This window comes from Chaetura pelagica, unplaced genomic scaffold (genome assembly GCF_000747805.2).
Source record: "Chaetura pelagica isolate M959 unplaced genomic scaffold, ChaPel_1.0 scaffold142, whole genome shotgun sequence".
Taxonomy (NCBI): domain Eukaryota; kingdom Metazoa; phylum Chordata; class Aves; order Apodiformes; family Apodidae; genus Chaetura; species Chaetura pelagica.
The window spans coordinates 7,743,178-7,762,021 of NW_009952973.1; the positions used below are offsets into that span (position 1 = coordinate 7,743,178).

Here is an 18,844-nt window from a genome sequence, read left to right on the forward strand (position 1 = left end):
CTCTTTCCAAGAAGCAACATTGCTATTATAGTTACACAGTCAACCATACGTGCTTTTGGGTCATTTCAACAGCCTGGGTATCTCTGCACCACTGGGTGGTACGAAGTGCAGACATCTTAACCCAAATAATGTGAAGCAAATTGCATCATGCCAGCACTTCACAGCCTCTTTCCTTCAAATAGTCTGACACATAGAGGAGTTCTCCCTCTAGCTTGGTGCAAGCGCATCTCAGATAAATCAATCCACTGTCATTTTTCAGATACTAATTAAGACTTTCAGGCTTGTTCTACATAGTATCCTGGAATAAAGTCTCCAGCACTTGCTGTCTTTGTTCTGCTCTCTAAAAATTCCCCTGATTATTTTGGTTAGATTGCATGAAGAGTGTATTAAAGAAGACTGACAAAGTTCACAAATTTTATACAATCCTACAGTATTATACTCAATTAAAATATGATAAGAAACACAAATTCTTTTTTTTTAAAAAGAAAGCACCACTAAATGCTATGTCTGTTTTATGATAAGTAAAATCTCCTCCTGTAGCAAACCCTTCCTAACTCTGAGTACCATGAACATTTTAAAAAAGAAGATAAGGATAGTGCAGCAAGAATGTTAATGTTGCTTTTTGTTCGTGAGACAAAGGCAGTTTTCACACAAGTTGCTGTTATTCTTCAAGATATGCCTATGCTTATATGCAATCAATGGAGTACAAGCATAGGATAGTTTCTGGATTTCTTTCCTTATCCCAGATGGAATCTGTAAGAAAAATGCTTCAAGTCAGCCTGTTTTCATTCAGTTCATCCATTAATGAAATAAGCAGAATATATATTTTCTTCCCACTTCTCTTCAGTCAAAGAATGCATACTCCCTCAGTGAAGGTGATCCCAAATAACGTCTCACTAAGGTCATTTGAACAAGGGACCTCAAAGCCTTGAGCTAAACTGAAAATTGAATAACAACCCTGCAAAATGCAGCATTGATCTGTGAAGTCTAATCAGGAGTGTAACACTCAGCAAAGGTGCTAGGGAAATCTCAAGATGATCACATTTCAGATGCTGACTACAAAGTTCTCTATAACATTGGAACATAAAGCAGCTATTATTGCTTCAGTTCTCAGGCCCGAATAAGGGTCAGATCTGTATTTGAGACTCAACAGTACACCTTTACAGCACAATCCACTGTTAGGTTCACTGTAAAGAGACTGCAGCCCCTTTGATTTTCACATTTTTGGACCTGAAAAGTTGATGGGAAGTATGTTGTCATGTTTTCCAGCTGAATGGAACTGTAAGAGCTTATTTTTCTTGACAGCAGTGCAGAGATGCATGGACAGAGGCCTCTGGAGCTCACAGGAGTTTTCTCTTTTGTGCAGTCATTTGCAAGCTTCCCAGCAGTTCAATAGAAGGGTTTAGCGTAGAAACCTCCCATTTCTGAGAGGCAGGAAAGTACAGATGCTTTGCTTAGTTTGTCTCACCAGCTGCCAATAGCACCTGGTTATTTTTATTTAAAGGTAAAGAATAAAGTTGTTACAAAGGACTATGACATCTAAGGTCAGACTGGAGAAAGATGGAGCCAATTAAGAAAATAAAATATCTAAGACATACGTACATGTCCTACCTCCAAAAGCAAACCTGGTACTGACATCTGAAAACGCATAGGGTGTTTTAGGAGATTCATGACTCTAAAGAGGGGATGGGCTAATTCGTGGATCTTGAGACCATAAGAAACAATAATTCTTTAGGGTCTAACAGGTATTAAAATTTGCATCTTTTGCTTTCTCTTCTGCTTTGCCACTAAGGATCTCATCACTAAAAAATCTTTTGGGCATAACTCTCTCAGCCAAGAGATCTTGTACTCTAGGTGATCCTGCTCTAGCAGGGGGGTTAGACTAGATGATCTTTCGAGGTCCCTTCCAACCCCTAAGATTCTGTTACTCTGTGTGATTCTGTGATCTTAGGCCCAAAATTCAAGATTGAAAGAGGCAACACTGGCATAGTTAAAAATGGATTTTTTGTTTGGTTTTGTTTTGCTTTTCTTTTGAAGCCCTAAAAGCAACTGGAACAGATTAGGCTCCAGTTGTGGCATTTTCCTACCCTGGCAAATCCACAGAGGAGTGTATGAATTTGGTAAACAAAAACTCTTGAAAACACTACTATGAATGTTTTTGGATCTAAGGTTAAATAACAAGAAGGCATGTTTCACTATGATGTGGCCTGCCCCAGACAGTAAAGGAAGAGTTATACCTGTCAGAAATACAGAATTTAATGACACAGATGGTATGGTTCTTGAAGCCAATATAGCCTTAGTGTTTCAGAGTCAAAGCTGAAAGAAGTTGTAGTCAAATTTAGAGAACAAACTGGAATGCCTAAGGAGCAACACCGAGTGAGATCCCTGGAAAAGAAGCAATGAATGCTAAAGGTCTTCAAACATGTTAGGAGAAAATTTAAAAGTGAATGCTAAATTAGAGCAATCTTTAGCTGTTACACTGTTAACACAAAAAAATAAGCTATGACTCAGCTGTTCTTATCACTTTTATACTATATGAATTGCTTATGAGTGGGGAAGCTCAAAGCATACTCCCCATCCCAGATACTGCTGGAATTAAAAAAAAAAAATCCACCTGAAGTACTTGCATATGAATTCCCAACAGTAGGAGTATGTAGGTACACACATTTGCTTAGAGGAGAGTTGTAAAAGATTCAGCAATTCAGAGTGATATATTGTCATTTAAGAAAGCCTCCAACTCTAAAAAAACTGTTAAAAATGCCTTGAAAAACCTCAACATATATTTACACATACCTTGATTCCAACCACTTGTCCAAACAGACCCTACAGTTTATTTTTATTAATAAGAATATTAAAAGCTTTTTTTTATTAATTTATTTTTTTTTTACCTGTTCTAGCTGCATTGCGAGCTTGGTTGACTGTCATTTGTCCTGTCACATGCATGAGGACCTTGGTTTGTGGACTAGACTGGATATGCGCTGCAGAAACCACAGCTGTGGGCACTGTGCTGGAGTTCACTGCCACTCCATTCCCCTGGAGCTTCTGAGATGTTCCACTAGCAGTGGAAGGACTGACCATGGTTACCACTCGTCCTGTTTGGCCAGCAGTAGACATGGGAACTTTTGTTTGTGATGCACTTGTCACTGTCCTGCCAAAATCAAAATCAAAACACTAAAACACAACTGAAAAACAAGTGAGTTACTAAAATCCACAGCTCTTCTGTTATCCAACTGGAGCACTGAATACAAGAATAGACTAATTCTGGACTTGAAATTGGATAAACTATTTAGACACGTGCCTTGTAACTGGAGCCACGTAATTTCCAGGAAAAACACCAATCTTGCTTGTGTGCATGGAAGTTCCCTTGAACCAGCCATCTTGGCAGCGTTCAAACACTAAGAACATTTCTCCCTTCCGCAGTTCCAGTTCATCATCTTTTCGAGGAGTGTAAGGGTATATAGCAACATACCTAAAAGACAGGAAAGTAGATGCAATTGATGAACCTAAAACAACTGAAAACATCACTTGTGTTTTCTAGCAGAGGGAGCTCACTGAGAGACAAGAAGGTAATGCAGAAAGGGTTACGTGTTAGTCAATCCATTATACAGTTACAATATTAAAAAGAGAAGTTGTGGCAACATTAAGGGAAACAATGACCATTAGAAATATCCTCCTAACTACACTTTAATATAATGTACAATACTTCTAATAAGACTGCCCATTTTCTTAAGTTAGTGAACTTAATCAACCAGGTGTTTACTAACTACGTATCCCAGCATGTCCCAATTCTGTCTCCCTACACCTGTTTCTAGTATTGCTGACACTCTGTGATATGCCAACAACTTTTTTTTTTTTCCCAATTCTGTCTCCCTACACCTGTTTTCAGGATTTGCTGAACTCTGGGATTTGCCAAAAACTTTTTTTTTTTTTGTGGGGTGTGGAGCATGGAGAAGTTACGTTAGTTGGGAGTGAAAGATCAGTATCAGAACTACTTTTCACATTGCAAAACCGGAATCTCCCTGTGCAACTGCAGTGCTAAAAAAAAGATGTTATCAGAACTTAAAAGTCTACAGGTAAGGTAGCCAAGCAGTTATTCCTTTGTAAGGACTATTTCTTTTTTTTTTCCTTCTAAGCAACATTAATGCATAATACAGTGCATCTGAAATGACAGTGAGAGTTCAGAAACATCTTGCATTTTCTCTTTTTAGAAAGATAATCTTAGGAAAAAAACAAAACAAAGCAAACTCTGAAGCTCCTGCAGTTGCATGCTGGGATATTCCTAGGGAAGACTTCAAATAAGATTGCGCACCTTCCTATTATCACGTTAAGAAGTGATACTGCTTTAACCACCACACTGTTCCACCACAGTCTGCATAAGAAAACTGTTCTACCATTTATATAAAAATGTTTAATTATGGACCCAGACCTATGGGAAACACCATTCTAATAGATCGTATTTTCTCAAGAAGAATATACTTTTCTCAAGAGGCGGCCAATTAGGGTAGATGGGTAGAATATCCTCTTTTTTCAAGGAGGATCCACAATTACTTGCAATGCTAGTCTTTCTCACTCCCCTTGGAGCCCCAAGGGAAAAAAGTTGCTTTTCAAAACATTATTTCATCAAAATGGTCTCTTGGGCACAGTAATGATACCATTAACTGTATGCTTCTCCTTTTTGCATTTTGTTTCTTGCTGTTCAAGCAGGAAGCTGCAGTAACTGCAAAAATGCTTTAAAGGCAATATAGGAACCTGGTAAAGCAAGTCTAAAACATACTTTAAAGGCAATATATGACACACTGGCAACAAAAGGCTTCACTGGTACAATTTAGGGTTATCTACAAAGCCACATACTGAAGCTCTATAGGAAGGCAACTGATGTGCTTTAACTGGTGTTAATTAACTTCCCTTTTAGTTAAATGATTCCCAATTTCATTAGTATCCTCATATAGAGCAACTCTTTGAAGATTGAGTATGGGAACAAATTAGGTGGAAACTTGCTTAACTGCACTAAGCACAATAATCCATAAGAAGCAGTGTTAAAATGCTTTACACCAAAGAAACAGCCCAAATCCAGATGCACCTGCTATACAAGAAGGGTGCTCTTCTGGAGTGGGAGGAAATCTGGTGGGAAGACAAAAATAAAGACACAGAACAGAAATCATCCTTGCATTATTCAAATGTATCCTATTATTAGACAGTTCAGTCACTCCTGACTTTTTTCTTTTATCGTCCTTATTCTCCAAGCTGCACACACAGAAGTTTTGAAAAGGAATTTTGTCAGCAGCACGTTAATATAGAAAATATTTTTACCCAGAAGGATAACACACATTTGCTTGCATGTATGAAGACATAAAGCTAACCAGCAACTTTCTGCCTTCATTCCAAATTGCCACCCACTAATTAGCTGAACTGTAGAATCTTCAGTCAAATTTCAATCGCAACTTTCACAAGCAGTCTGATGATGGCATGTTAATATACTAGACTAAATGAAACAGCACTTTCTGTGTTTTGGCATAAGTTATTCCATATGAAAATAACCTTTTCATTTAATACATAATAGAAAACACAGAATAAATTCACTGCAGAGTTTGCCACTTGCAAATTACACATTCTTCACCATTAATTCAAGGATTCATTCATCTTCTGCATGACAAATACTTTACATTTTTTAAGGGAGTCCTCTCTATACACAGCAACAGTTGATTATATTTACCTAAGACATAAATAACCCTCAGTATGACTGCTATTTGGGGATATCACTTTTCAGTATGTTTTGTTGCCTTTTTTCTGAATTATATGCTTGTCTTTCTGGGAATTCTACCAAAATGTAACCAGCTGGCATGACATAAGTACACGTGAAGTTATTGATCTCGTCCCATTTTTCTGACCTGTGAAAAGTTTCAGTTTTACTTACACACTTGGACGAGCCTGTGGTCGTAAGTGTGCCATTTGCTCAGTTGATCCTGATGTAGGCCTTTGTATTACACCTCCAGACTGAGGTCCAGAAGATGCTGATGCAACGACTGCAGCAGACAAGAGAGGTGGTGGTGGAAGTGGAGGATTCATATTCTGATTTTACGAGAATAAAAAAAAACAAAAGATGATCAATTTTGTTTGATGAGTTGGATCAGCTGCAAAAAAGTATGCAAGAAATGAGAAAAAAAAAAGTGAAGTTCAGTATTCCTTTACCTTCAGAGACAATATAAAAGGAAAGATAGGTATTTCTCTTTTTCCAGTTTAAAATCTTGAAGTCTTGGGAGCTAATTAAGCAAATTACAAGCAATTTCTCTCAGCACAGGAAAAACCAAAAGCATTGTTTCTAATTATAACATCTTTAGGATAGGACTCAACAAAAATTCAGAAGCATTCCAGGAGGTAGATTTTGCATCCTACTGCCGACTGTACTTCAAAACATGATTTTGTAACCTGAAGTTGAAACATAATACACAATTCAGTAGCAGTGGACCCAAACCCACCCCTTCTGGGGGAAATTTTCTTTTGATGTGTGAGTTACAAAAGTGAGCACAAATTGAGAGCATAGTCACTGAGCTATTGTTACCACTTTCTCCTGTTCTTCTAGTTTAAAGAGTTAGCTTTTGAAATTCGGTATTATCAAGATTGGTAATCTTTAACACACACCCCAGTAAAAAGGCACAGCTCCTTTACAGGCAAATCCTAAAGGGGGTCCTGCCTACAGACTTCTGTGCCTTTTGAGAATCAATGGAGCAATTGTTACCTTCTGCTCTGTAAAGCCTCAGACAATTCTTTAGGACCTCCTGTACTGACACTCCTGGGAAAAGTCTCTCACAAAAGGAGAACTTTTCCTTTCCCCCTTCCAAAAATAATTATTTGTGTTACAATGCACACAAAAAGAGTAAAAAACCAATAATATTTGAAAACGTAAGGCTGAACTCATTTCAAGTATGACCTCTGACTTAATGCAGTATTTCAATACTGAAACAAAACTCTAAACCATGCCAATTCAGGTTTAAAACCCATGTAACAAGAATATAAACGAACTGTCCTGAAGTACTACCTGGCTCTCCCAGTACATCAGCATATAAATGCACAGCCTTACATTATCAGTTTGGAAAATATATAATTGAAAGTAATTTTAATTCCCCTCAAACAGCCTAATTCTAAAGGGCTTTTGTTGTTTTTCTAAACAAAAACCTTTAAAGAAAGTGCGTTTTCCTTCTGCATTGTGTGATTATTACCTCGCTGAATTTGCCAAGTGTTAATAAAAAGACAGCTCTCTGAACTAGTCTTACACTGTCAAGACACAGTAAAGGACTGCATGATTAAAAGCTTTCAAATCTAGAGAAAACTGCTTATATCTTAATAGTTTTTCAGTTAAAATTCTTATGCTTAGTTATGATATTAACTGCATGGTATACTGTGAAATATTCTTATTTAAAGCTTTTTTTCTGATGGTACATTTCTCAGGATGAAGTAGGCCTCCTCTATCCAACACAAAGCAGGTGTCACCTGCTGGAGAAACATAAATGCCAGCTTTGATACTAACAGTTGAGTTATTTACAAGAACAGCAGTTGCACTTGCTTCACCTTCTAGATCCTCATCTCTTCAACTATCTTCTTAAAATATCTTGATAATTCATACTGAAATATCAACATTTATCTTGCATTTTATTTACAGCAGAAGTTATTTCCCCATCCCAGTCAGCTTCAACAACTGTCTTAGCTGAATCCAAGTGGAACATGAGCAACTAACTTTTAGGCAACCTGTCTACAGAACAAAAATTCAAAACTTTTGTTAGGCATCTAAATTCCATTTTACATGGTACAGCCTGTAAATCCACATTAGCAGATGATTAGCTGGAAATCTTTAAAATGAGACCTATTCACACAAGGTTATCACGATCCTACACTTCCTGCATCTCTACAGGCATTGTATTTTATTCATTTGAACACACCATATACAATGAATTTTTTAGCTGCAATAAAGGCACCTTCCTAACTCTGTTTTATTCTGTTTTATTCAGGTTCTGCTCCCCAACATGTGTCTATTGCTATGGTAATGAAATCTGCAGTGAGCCACAGTCCAATTAAACTCCTAAGGACTTGGCAAGTACGTAGAAATCTGAATAAAGAGGACAAACTCCTTAGTCTGCACTGCTACACCTTGATCAAATAGATCAAAATGCTTTAGCCACGTTTTCAGAAAGTTTTCTGGCATTCTTCCAGCTACTGAGAAAAGTAATTAAGTTCAAGCTAGTTTTGACAGTTTACATATTCAACATTATGTGAAAACATACATGCAACCCCATGTGACTTAACAAAATATGCTTATCAAAATAATTAAGATAATATTTATTTTAGGCAATTGAGGGGAAAAATCAAAAGTTTCTGCAACTACTTTTCACACAACAAGTGTACTTTCAAGCATATCAACCAGCAACTTCGAATACTACCTATACTCATGCTCATACACATTACTAGGTTTAAATACAATTAGGCTGTATTCCTGTATCAGTCAACTGAAGATCAATGATCAGCTCACACGAGGAATAGCCAGAGGCACATCGGTGGAAAAAAACATTCACCAACTGACTTGCAAATCAAGGCTCATGTTTAACAAAATTCCTAGAACTGTAAATTTATGTTATCAAGAATAGGCTCCTCATTCAAAAAAACTCACCATTTCTTTCAGCTGCCTCCTCATTCCAAAAGTCTATTTGAGATTTTGTTGGTTAAAACTCAGACAGTTCTTATTTAGCCTCCTCCTGACTTACTTATACTACTGAATCAGCTGGAGCTATGTGAAAGAGAACTAAATGTCATCAATATACTATAATCCTCACTGCTTAAGCCTCTGTAATAATAATTCAGACTACCTTATATACTTTAACATAAAGGGCCAAATTGTTTTGAGTGTAGCCAAGAGAATAGGACCAGAAAAAAAATGAAGTTTTAAATGTTGAAAACCCTCAGCACTTAAGTGTATGTAAACCACCCAAATATAGAGCACCTATTTCTGCTACTTAAATGCACAAGCCAAGACATTTTCAAAGTCAATATATTCAATCTGCCAAAGAAGCAATATGAATATCTAGTTGATTGCAGTGCAAAATACTTTTAACTTAAGAGACTGTAAAGGCAGAATGAAAGGAAGGTAAGTCACCTTTCGTTGTTACGTTCTGTTTTTCTTCTGCTGCTTTTGAACGTAATTAAATTTGCTGTGGTATTTTGTCTCTGTATTTCCCATATCATGGTTCAGATCACGTACTTCCTTTAAGAGTTTTTTCAGCAAAATCTTTGGCAACTATATCTTTCTCCATTAGATAACTACTTTATAAATTACATCCAAGAATTTCCTCCCAAATAAATGAGCCTTGAATAATTGTATGTGCATATTTTCACCCAACTACTGAACTTGACATCTGCTATTTACATTTAATAAAGAACTTAAAACCTACAAGGTTCAAAAATGCCAGTGGCCAAGAAGAACAGACCAATTAATGCCCCCATTAAGGACAAAGCTGTGGTTTGAAGTCCCAAAGAACAGTGTAAGTGATAATACCACAGTCAAAAGCCTCAGCTGTGAGGAGTTTGTCTAAGTTCATAGCTTCTTCAATTTCAAAGAATCAAACCTCAAAACACAAAACAAGATTTAATACTGCCAGCTAAAAAACTAGGCTAAAGAATGGCTGCTGTAAAATAAAACTTTTAAATAATTATGACAAGTTTTCTGAATGCAAATTACAATTTGCTTAAGTGATAAAGCAGCAGATAGCACATGTAATCGCTTGGCAAAGCACTCCCATTCCTAAGTCTTATTTGCAGGAATTTTGACAGCAAATTTGTAAATTGCTTACTTCATACAAGTTTGGTACCGAACAGCATCTAGAAAAGGTTATTATGGACAAAATAAAAATAATACAATTGGCATTTTTTGAACCACCATAATATTTCCCAAAATAACAACATAACCAACTAAATTGTGATCCTATACATGTACCCCGATAAAAGACTCACAGGCTCCTTTGGGCTAGGAATTAAATCTCAACTTAAAGGAACTTGCTACATAAACAAGACAGCTCAAAGTATCTCCTCTTAACAAAAAAAAAACCCATCTTTCTTACAGAAGATAAGAAAAGACACTAGCTTTTCTTTCCTTTTAAGATTCAGGACAGATACATGTACCAAAAATTAATAAATTCAAGACTACTGTGAAGGAATATAGCCTTCTTTTCTTCACTGATGGGGTATCACACTCATCCTCTCTGATTTCCTCTTTTTCCCTTCATCTGAGTCTGGCATGAAATAAAAGAGGTTGTATAAAAAACTTTCTCTCAAAGAGCAATCAATTACTTAAATTGTGTTATAAACATGAAAACAGTTGACAGGAAGAAGATCCAATTAAACCATCTTCTTGCTAAAGAGAAACTCTATTCCAATCCAACTCCCTTGTAATTCGATTAATATTCAGAAATTAAGAAAAAACCTAATGGGGGAAGCTTAGAGAAATGTAGGAGTTTATTACTTACAAAAGGAAAAAAACACAAAAGCAAAAGGACTCAAACCAACCACTTCTGATGTATTAAAATTAATGCTCAGAATGTCAGGAAGGGTATTTCCAGAAGGGAAACATTTAGTGAGACAAGAACATGACTTTCTCTCTTGACCTGTCAGAATCGTTTTGAACATTTTTTAAATTACAGCAAGAGTTTATGAAGCAAGAAGAAAAGTGAACGTAAAAGACACACTTCACAGCCTGTGACTTTAAACTGCATCATCATTTAATATCACCTATAGTAAAAGAACAAAGGAATGACCTGACTGTAGCCTGAGCTGCCAGACTGTATTTTAGTCCTACTGAAAACGAGTCAGGAAGAAACAGAACATTATGAACAGAAGGTTATTGACTTTTAAAGAGGGTGGTAGAGAATAATTCAGATTCTCAGTGCGAATTATATGCCTAATGTGAAACATAACCAGGAACCTGGTTATCACAAATGGAATATAGGACTCCAGGATACAGGGTGATCATATGGCAGGAGTTTCACTCCATGCTACATTTAGCACTGTAATTTAATTCCTGTGGGTACCAACAGTGAGATCACTTCTGAGCAAGGTTATGCAACTAGAGCACTCAAGGTGGCTTAGTAACTTTGCACTAGAACCAAAACAAAGTATTTTTCCATGTTGGCATGAAAGAAATAAATACTGATTCTTAATAACAATGTCTTTATTACTGAGAGGGGGGTGGGGAAAAAAAAGCAACTTCTGACAGAACTTCTGAAATTATGCCTCGAATCCTGCTTTCCCCATTCTCTTCAAAATGTGAGTATCTTGGGGCACAAATCAAGTAAATTACTCAATGTTTGCAACACATATGTTGGCTAGGCTTGTATTCTGCCTAACAGCAGAAATGATATCAAAACTAATTTTGTTTGCTCAGTAGTCATACACCTTATCTGAAGAACAGGATAAAAGAAGTGTAAAAGATTACATAATTAGTATCTAAGCAGCTAATTGTTTCTACTATTAGCCATACACCTTATATGCAAGGACCTGAGAGTCCTTCCTGGTGGACACCAAGTTGATTATGAACCAACAATGTGCCCTTGTGGCAAAGAAGGATAATGATGCCCTGGGCTTCATCAGGAGGAGTCTTTCCAGCAGGTCAAGGGAGGTGATTCTTCCTCTATTCCCAACTCTGATGAGGCCAAACCTTGAGTACAGTGTTCAGTTCTTGGCTCCCCAGTACAAGAGACATGGACATTCTGGAGAGTCCAGCAAAGGACCACTAAGATAATTAAAGGACTGGAGCATGTCTCCTATGAGGAAAGGCTGTGAGAACTGGGACTGTTCAGCACAGTGAAGGATCAGCAGGATCTCATCCATGTATTTAAAAACCTTAAATACAGCGATGAAAGAGCTGTGCTCTTTTCAGTAATGCTCAATGAAACAGAAATTGGAACACGAGCTTCATTCTGAGTATCAGGAAACAGTTCTTCACTGTGAGAGCGACTAAGCACTGGCACAGGTGGTTGAGGGCAGAGGGGCTGCAGAGTGTCCATCGTTGGAGATACTCAAAAGCTACTGGGACACCATACTGGGCAACTGGCTCTAGGTGGCCCTATGTGAGTAGGGATCTTAGATTAGATCACCTCCAGCAGTCCCTTCAAACCTCAAGCACTCTGTGACATTAAAATCTGAACCTAAATAGAAGAAGATGGTTAATTGGTTTGACACTACTATACATTTAACAGTAGTATTGCACAGATGATCCACAGATTGAAGGAGTCATTAACAATAACAGGATAAAGCACTGCTACAGTGCAACCTGCGTTATTCCGTAAGGAAGGGCAAAAACACACGGTCTGTATAATTGCCATAAGTTGACCTGTTCAAAGAACGAAGAATGTGAAATACATTGACTTTGATGAGAGCAATTATAACATCATTACTGACAATGAAAATTTATGGGATCAAAGTGGGTATTTAGATGAACATAATCTTTGTGCTACACTCAGGCCAAATGAATGGATGCAAATTATCAAGATACAAACATCAGACTAACAGGATAAAAGTAAAAGGGTGATACTATCAATACCTGCCTCACTGAAAATGACCATGTAGTACTGCAGCCCATTCTAGAATATACTTGCCATGTGCCAGCTACACTAGAAAGAAGCACTGGATATAATTCAGAGAACAGCAGCATCATAATTTTAAGGACTGGAAAACTAACTTCAAGAGTCCCACAGAAAGCTGTCAACAAGCAAAATGAGACAGAGCCACAACAAAACATTTACATAAACAACAAAAAGTTGAAAAGAGAAGCAGAAAACTGTCTTTGATTTTGCAGACAAACGTGTAAAATTATCCAAGTGCCAGGTGAAAATAAAACAAGAGAAATTAAGCAGCAAGGCTATTTATCATGTTTTACTTGCTTAAAAAAACTGTAAGGATAATTAGACACCTAAACAAGATCAAGCCTTGGGGTTTTTTTGTTCAGGTTGTTTGTTTTTTTTTTTTAAAACAAAGTAGAGATTTATTTTTCAACTGTGCTCCCCCTTTTGCACCTCCCCCACCCCCATAGGTTAGAGGCATAATTTTTGGACTTTAAACAAGAAGTAAATTTTAAGAATTCCTAGGATCAAAACAAAGGCTTATTAAGTCCCTTGAAGGTATCTGAAAACAGGTACCCACAATCTTTACTGCAGTTAAGATCAGGCTCTGATAAGTGTGGTATGATACAGGACATTCCAGAGCTTCCCCACCACAAGCATAGCAAAGTAAGAATTTTGGTTCGTTTTGGAAAGAAATCCTGCACTTTTTGAAGACAGTGTCATTTTGTTTATTCAAAGGAAACAGCACTACAATGTATTCCTTCCTTTAAAAGTGGCCATTTGCAACAGTTTTTTGTACCAGTCTCCAAAAACTGAACTTAGACACGCTAGGTACACTCTTCATCTGCCGCAAGCATACACACAAGTAAAATAATCTTACTTAATTAGGAAAAAACAGAGTTTTGAAACTTATTTGAGAGAATCTTGACAGTATTGATTTAAGTAAGACAGAAGTATCTGGCAGCCGGGGTCCCAAGTTCATGCTTTTTAGTAAGATCTTGCTTGTTTCCCAAAACACACTCCTCCCTCTCCCTCCACCCCAGAATAATCTCATTCCTACTCATGCTGAAAACAAAGGCTCTTCTGGAAGAAAGTGTGCTTCTTGTGCTTACTACAGAGTAATGATGGAGAAAAGCTGGAGAAATGGACATGCAAGGCAAGATGAAAACATTATTCTATCAGCAAAGCTCTTTTTGTAGTTCAATTTATACCATTGCCTATCACGCAGACAAGTATCATAAAACCGTAATTTCAAATCAGTGTGTCAGGACTAGAGGAAAAAAAAGACTGTACAAACCAAATAAATGGGAAGGTTGAGTTTTCTTAAATTATACTTACCCCAAGAGCAGCTTGGTAAGTAACCTCTGATGGGAACGTAAATGAAGGCCCTGTTGTAACTGGGCTACTAGGGGGAGGAGTCACAATTAGCCCCGTAGTACCAATGTGAACCTGTCAAAAAAACCAAAAAAACCCAAAAAAACAGCAGCAGGGTCAGTTCTGATTTGTTTAATAAGAGCTGGTTTTGTCACAGCTGTAAGCTTCATGGTCAAAATCACGGATACTCTACTACTTGTAACTTTAGTCTAAACAAATGGTATTGGATCACACTGCCCACTTTTTTTTTTCCTCTGACATTTCAGAAACTTTGGAGATATATTGAAATAGCAATTTCAGTAAAACACGCTTTTACTAATGTCAATTTTCTTTTTTCCATAAAAGTTTGTCAGGTCACAAAGCCATGCAAATAAAACACATTTACTAGCTCACATGAAATGATACTAACACTTCTTAGCCTCTATTACTGTATCTTCTCCCCAAAATGTAACTGCTATGTGAAATAGACAATTCCTGAGGAACTACTGTTGCTTCTAACAAAAAGCTTTGACAAAACAGAAGATTAAGAAATAATTAAAGCCAGATAAACACTTCTACTTATTACAATCAGATTAATAAGGCACCTGTAAGGAATTGATCTAATTTTCAAGTTGAATTTACCTCCTAGTTGCCTGTACCTTATTAACATCCAATATTATATTTAATTTAGAAAAAAAACACAAGAAATGAAATTACTCCAGTTTCTAATTTCCACAGATTAATAAAAATCTTTGTGGCATATAAGACATTCAAAACTGTGAAAAAAATTAGCTTACAAGACCAAAAACATTTGCTATCATTGTATAAGAAATCTTGTAACATGTTTTCCTTCAATGATCTCATGTTGGAAGATAAAATAAGAGTACCTTAATATTAATTAGATATAATTAACAATTAAAAGTAAGTAATCTGACGAGGGCAGAAACCTTTATAGTTATTAAAAAAATATGCACACACTATTTGTATTTTATTTCATGTAAATTACCTGAGAAGGAGCACTACAGGAAAGTCCAGTCAGCTCACTTATGCGGGCTGCTGCCGTTGGGTTGCTGGAGCTGATGAGGACCGGAGGACTAATTTCCATTGAGTGGCGATTCTGAGAAGACTGTGAAGACTTGTTGGACATAGTGAGGGAGGTAAAAGAGTGTCGTTTTTTGGTGTTTTTCTTAGTATCAGTGTGCTTTTGGGTTGAATTGTTGTGGGCTGCCCCAGAAGTACCTTCACCAGAGTCAAGAGCAGAACCTGAGGGCTTATCCAATTCTATCAGCTGTTTGGCTGCTGTGTTAAACTACAAAAGATGGTCACACATTAGTATTTTCTTATTTTAAAAATCACCTGAATGTTCCCACTAAATATTAATACTTTTACTTCAATAAACCAATTATGAAGAAGGAAAAAATATTTTCTGAAGAACATTAGGATGAAAGAATTAAATTAGTTACTGTGGAAGTACTGTTTCTATTTTTCACCGTATTATTTTTGCAATTCATTTTACTCATTTTTCCAGAAGTTTTAAGGTATCTGAAATCTGTTTTCAGGCACAGTATACATTCCTTTTTAACATAAATTTTCTGTTTAAGGTCATGACAGGCAAACAGTCAAAAAGCAGAAGAAAGTTCCTATAATTTTTTGTCTAATTTTTCTGAGTCAGTATTGTTACAAAAAACTCTGCTTGTTTTCTGTTTTTTTTCTAAGCATTTCAACTCAGATCACAACATCTAATAGTAACAGAGTAAGTTTAGTCTAGCAAGTACAAAGTTAACATGACCATGCTAGAAATCCAGCATAAAATCCAATTAAAAAACATATGGATGAAATAAATAGATAAATGTGTTTTGAAACACTCCTGTTTGGTACAGGAGGAGATGCTAATAAAAAACCCAACCTGATACACGATGTACATAAAATCTAATGTTCTCATTGATTAAAATGTCATGTTAACTGATGGATGCAGTTGTATAAAATGACAATGAACTTCACTTAAAATTTTACTACAGTGAACATTTTAGATCATTTGGGGATTTTTCTTCCTACACTTCTATAATATTCTTTAAAAATAAAGTTAGAGGAGGTGGATTAATACAAAGGTCTTTACCAGCTGTTCATGTTAAACTGGGAAAACAAAAGCTGTCATTTGCTACTGACATTTTGATTGAAAAGTGAGGGGTTTCCCCTGATTTTTCTTTTCTGAATGTTTGTATTTTATTAGTTGTTCTGTATCAGTGCTGAGTAACTCATAAAATCAGAGAACTATTCAGGTTGAAAAAGACCCTTGGGATCACAGAGTCCAACCATCATCCCTACTCCACAAAGTTCTCCCCTAAAACATATCCACCCACACCACATCCAAAGAACCCTTAAACACATCCAGGGATGGTGACTCAACCACCTCCCTGGGCAGCCTATTCCAGTGGCTAACCACTCTTTCTGTGAATTTTTTTTTCCTCATGTCCAGTCTAAACCTCCCCTGTTGCAGCTTGAAGCCATTCCCTCTTGTTCTGTCGCTAATTCCCTGTGAGAAGAGACCAGCACCAACCTCTCTACAATGACCTTTCAGGTAGTTGTAGAGACTGATGAGGTCTCCCCTCAACCTCCTCTTTGTCAAACTAAACATTCCCAGCTCCTTTAAGTGGTGTTCTTAAGATTTATTCTCTAGGCCCTTCACCAGCTTCGTTGCCCTCCTCTGTACTCACTCCAGCACCTCGATATCTCTCTTGAATTGGGGTGCCCAAAACTGGACACAACACTTCAGGTGTGGCCTCACCAGTGCTGAGTACAGGGGGACAATCTCCTCTCTGCTTCTGCTGGTTGCACTATTTCTAATACAAGCCAGGATGCCACTGGCTTTCTTGGCCACCTGGGCACACTGCTGGCTCATATTCAGCTGCCTGTCACTTAGAACCCCTAGGTCCTTTTCTGCCAGACACTTTCCAGCCACACTTCCCCAGGCCTGTAGCGTTGCCTGGGGTTGTTGTGGCCCAAGTGCAGGACCCAGCACTTGGCCTTGTTGAAGCCCAGACCATTGACAGTAATCCAAATGCAAATATTTTTTAGATTTGGAGTGTGTTTCCTAAGTGTTAAATCACATAAAAATGTCAAATATAAGCTCTTTTAAATAAGTATATATATTATACTATACTCCACATAGAAAAATTGGAATACTATTTGTATCTTCCATTCTGGAACGGAGATAAACATAGGTGTTATGAACTTAATCATACAGTTTCTAGACTCACTGCATTTTATTTTGTCACTGCAAAAAAAACTGGCTGACCTACTTTTATTGCAAGCACTTTGAAATTCCATCAGTCAAAAGTCTAGTAATTTAGATATGTTAATCAGGTCTTACTCTAGTAAGAATAAAAGGTTTGTTTGGTTATAGCACTTCTTAGAAAATATAACTTAATTTTTTTGCAATGTTTTGCATGACTTAGTTTTCATTTGCAGATAGAAGCAATTATTCCACAGTGCTACGTGTCACAGATAAAGATGCCACATTTTGTGACTCAGTTAACAAACTATACTTTTAAAGGAAACACAATTAAAATTCCTCTCAAAACATTTTCCATCTTAGCTGTTTTTACCACCACAAATATAGTAAGTGAAAGTGATATAAAAGAATAGAGAAGACTAGCAATCATTGAATCATAAAATGTTTATCAAGGTATAATGTCTTCAAATATAATCAGAGTTTTTCATGGACTTCAATATATCTGAAGTTTATCCTCTGATTTCATTGTACAAGAAACATCACAACTATCAGGGGGATCGAGTTAGGCTTTTCTCAGTGATGACCAGTGATAGGACAAAGGGTAATGGGTGTAAATTGGAGCATAGGAGGTTCAAGGTGAATATCTGAAATTTTTTTTTTTACTGTGAGAGTGACAGAGCCCTGGAACAGGCTGCCCAGGGAGGGTGTGGAGTCTCCTTCACTGGAGACATTCAAAACCCACCTGGATGCGTTCCTGTGTGATGTACTCTGGGTGACCCTGCTCTGGCAGGGGGGTTGGACTAGATGATCTTTCGAGGTCCCTTCCAGCCCCTAAGATTCTATGATTCTATGATCAGACCTTTACTACAGAATAAACATCTCAGGCTACACTTACTTTAAAGTTACTGAGTTCAGAAAATCTCCAGTAAATGCAACTACTAGTTCAAACTTTTTTATAAGAAAAAAAAAGTATGTGGGCTAAAATACACAGGGCAGATTACAGAATAGATAAATATAACTAAAAATATAATTTAAAAGTACCTTAACAATATGAATTACTTCTCATCTTTGGTACCATTAATAATAATACCTGTATTAATGATTTTATATACTTGTTTGTATTAACTATCTGCATATTTTCCAGAACAACAGTTATATAATCTCAGAAAACAGGTATTGCAAAATTCAAACTGATGGTTTCCTGTCTATTTCACTCTTCACCACAGTATGTGTTTTGGTCTAGCATACAGTGAAAAAACCCCAACTATCTGATCTGAAGTACCTCTTTGAGTATAACGTATCATTCTAGATTTCCCACATTATTTTAGTGAGAATTTGTGAGTATGTACACAAGTGCCTGTACCTGTTCTAAAAGGGTTAATTGAAGACATATTTTCTTAATTGATGGAATTTGTTTGAAAATAACAGTGAAATACATTTTGTGACTATCATTTTTACATCATTTTTTTTGAAGAGTATATCCTCATTTCGCAAACTTCTGAAGAGATGGAAACAGAGTTGTTAGCTAAAATAGTTAGCCCAACTGGCAGCCCCAGAAAAGGGCTTTTTTCTAACTCGGCTAACTTAAGTGATTTAGTTTTAAAAAGCACCACAAAAACATTTACTGCTTGAACTGAAGGAGCAAGGAGCTAGGAATGAA

At 36.8% G+C, this 18,844-nt stretch overlaps 1 protein-coding gene across 1 annotated transcript in view; it reads right to left on the reverse strand.

Annotated features, from left to right (window-relative positions):
• The window catches only part of SH3RF1 (SH3 domain containing ring finger 1), a 76,747-nt gene that overhangs the window by 9,968 nt on the left and 47,935 nt on the right, over positions 1-18,844 (reverse strand). Inside the window, exons 4-8 of the mRNA XM_009995936.1 lie at positions 14,959-15,261; positions 13,938-14,048; positions 5,915-6,069; positions 3,299-3,469; positions 2,889-3,148 (exon numbers count right to left, since the gene is read on the reverse strand). Of these exons, the coding sequence (XP_009994238.1) occupies positions 2,889-3,148; positions 3,299-3,469; positions 5,915-6,069; positions 13,938-14,048; positions 14,959-15,261 (1,000 nt within the window). The remainder of the gene's footprint in view (positions 1-2,888; positions 3,149-3,298; positions 3,470-5,914; positions 6,070-13,937; positions 14,049-14,958; positions 15,262-18,844) is intronic.